The sequence below is a fragment of the Grammomys surdaster genome, unplaced genomic scaffold, assembly GCF_004785775.1.
Source record: "Grammomys surdaster isolate TR1022 unplaced genomic scaffold, NIH_TR_1.0 125669, whole genome shotgun sequence".
Taxonomy (NCBI): domain Eukaryota; kingdom Metazoa; phylum Chordata; class Mammalia; order Rodentia; family Muridae; genus Grammomys; species Grammomys surdaster.
The window spans coordinates 1,661,210-1,663,496 of NW_021620506.1; the positions used below are offsets into that span (position 1 = coordinate 1,661,210).

At 52.8% G+C, this 2,287-nt stretch overlaps 1 protein-coding gene across 1 annotated transcript in view; it reads right to left on the reverse strand.

The window, feature by feature from the left end:
• The window catches only part of Sema3g (semaphorin 3G), an 11,496-nt gene extending 10,806 nt beyond the window's left edge, over nucleotides 1-690 (reverse strand). The window contains exon 1 of the mRNA XM_028787534.1: nucleotides 542-690. Coding sequence (XP_028643367.1) covers nucleotides 542-662 — 121 coding nt within the window. The 5' untranslated portion in view covers nucleotides 663-690. The remainder of the gene's footprint in view (nucleotides 1-541) is intronic.
• Nucleotides 691-2,287: the final 1,597 nt, after the last annotated feature.

Sequence of the window (2,287 nt, forward strand, 5' to 3'; positions counted from 1 at the left end):
GAGAGAGAGAGAGAGAGAGAGAGAGAGAGAGAGAGAGAGAGAGAGAGGAGATGGAAGAGGAAAGCTGAGACTCGCCTGGACTACAGACGGCGAGGGGATGGTCAAGTGAGCGTGGATGATAAGTCAGGGCAGGCCACAAGAGGTGGGAGAAGCTCCTCCCTTCCCTGTGGCTCAGGACCAGGGAGACAGACTTCTACCCACTCCCTTGATGTCTGCCCAGACCCTCTTTACACCCTCCCCCTACCCAGTCTCTCCATCCCCCTTCCTTCTCTGTGCCCATCCCTAGAATCAGCTCTCAGGGTCCCTCTCCCTCCCTCCGTAGCAGCCTCCTCAGTTTCCCCCTTGCATAAGTCTTCCACTTTGGTCGTGGTTCCTAGGATGTGTCTACCTTTCCTGCCCACAGTCATCCCCAGCACCATTCAGGGTCTGACTAGGAAACCTGACTTTACCCATGCTACTGTTGGCTGCCTAAGGGTTGTCCTAGAGCCCCAGACATTCACGCTCACAACATGTGCACAAACAGGGCAATGCTGGCCAGTACCTCTGTAGGAGAGCCGCAGCCGAGGCACACTGGGGCTGGGACCGGGACCAGATCTGTGGCTGTCCACATGGAACAGGAGGCTCCCCAGGAGGCAGCAGATGGCCCAAGCGGAGGGGGCCATGCTGGGAAAAAAAATGAGCTGCCCTCTGAGCCTGCTGCTGGATGTAGTTTGCTCTGCTGCCACCAGGCCAGCCACTTATAAGGCAGTGGCTCCACCCAATGCTGGGCGGGGTGGGGGGGGAGGAGAGGGAGAGGAAGAGCGAAGCGCTCCAAGCCTGCCATCTACCTGCAGTTTCTCCGGCCACTTCAGCTGGCCCATTCAATGCCTGTACAGCAAACTGGTCTGCTCCCCCTTGGGAGACTCTCAGGAAGCTGAGGTGTAGACAGTTTGAATGACAGACATTCAGGCTCCAGTGAAGTGGCAAAGGGAAGGGATAACCTGAAAAAGAGGTCAGGAGTCAGGTGAGGGTTTGGCTTCACTCCCTGCCTCTCCAGAGACGTCCTTATCACTAGCCCTGAGCCAGCCAGGTATCCTTGACCTGGCTGTCAAGCTCCCTCCACTGTGCCTAAGCTACTGTGGGTAGAGGATCCATTTCTAACTTCATCCTGGTAGGGATGAAGGTCTAGCTATACTTCATAGGTCTAAGACCATCTGAAAATACCTATATGTACATTACAGTTCATAACATTAACAAAATGACAGCTATGAAGTAGCAATGAAAATAATTTCATGGTTGGGGGTCATCACAACATGAGGAACTGTATTAAAGAGTCACAGCATCAGGAAGGTTGAGAACCACTGAACTAAGGTCTCCTACCCAGTTCTCCCCAGGCTCCACAGCCCCTTTCTGAATCTACAAGGCTCTAACTCAGCTCAGCAGGCTTGCTCTGAGGTAAGGGACAAGGTTTATTTGGTGTTTAGGAGAACTTCTATTGTCTTGCTTCCTTCAGGCCCCAGTCCTTTAGAGGCCCAGGGGCCAGAGCATAGCAGGTCGGTAGTGAGTTCTTCCCAAGCTCACAGGTTCCATATTCATGGCTCTGCTCATACAGGGTTCACTGTTCTGCCCTAAACTCCAGTGTGGAGTGTGTGAAAAGGAGCCAGAGAGGAGATGCACCAAGGAACTGAATCTGGGTAAGTGGGAACCCCCAAACCCTCCTTTCAGAGCAGTTCCTGGACCTCCTGCCTCCACCTCTCACCTTCCCCTGCCCTGAACTCTCTTTTCAGAACCCATGATCTTCAAAGTTAGAACGCTCAAGATTATAGAAATACTTGTAGGGTGGACCTCCCAGATGGAATGGCCTGAGACTTCAGAAGGTTGGCATCAGGATGTTCACCACCAACCTTTCAAAGAGAGTCACAGCTAAGATCACAGAAGGCTGAGAAAAAGCTCGGCTCAACCCTGGAACCCTCTCTTGCTGCTGGTACTACTGGAGGGTTAGAGTCCTGGGACCCTACCTCCCGATCCTATTTCTTCTTTACAGAGGAAACAGATTAGTCTCTGGCTCGGCACAAGAAGGACCCATGGCTTGCAACTTCACCTCCCTGTTCCCCTGGACCCTAGAACATTAATATGCTGGGGGCTTCTTACCTGGATAGATCAGGGGCTGCTCAGAGACACCAGCAACTGGCCCCATTCCACCTCTGCCTCTGAGTCTACTGAAGAACCCTAACCAATGGCCTTTATTTCCTGGATCTTCCTTCTCCTGAGGCAAGGACCAGCCATCCTGGGTATGAACTTACAAACT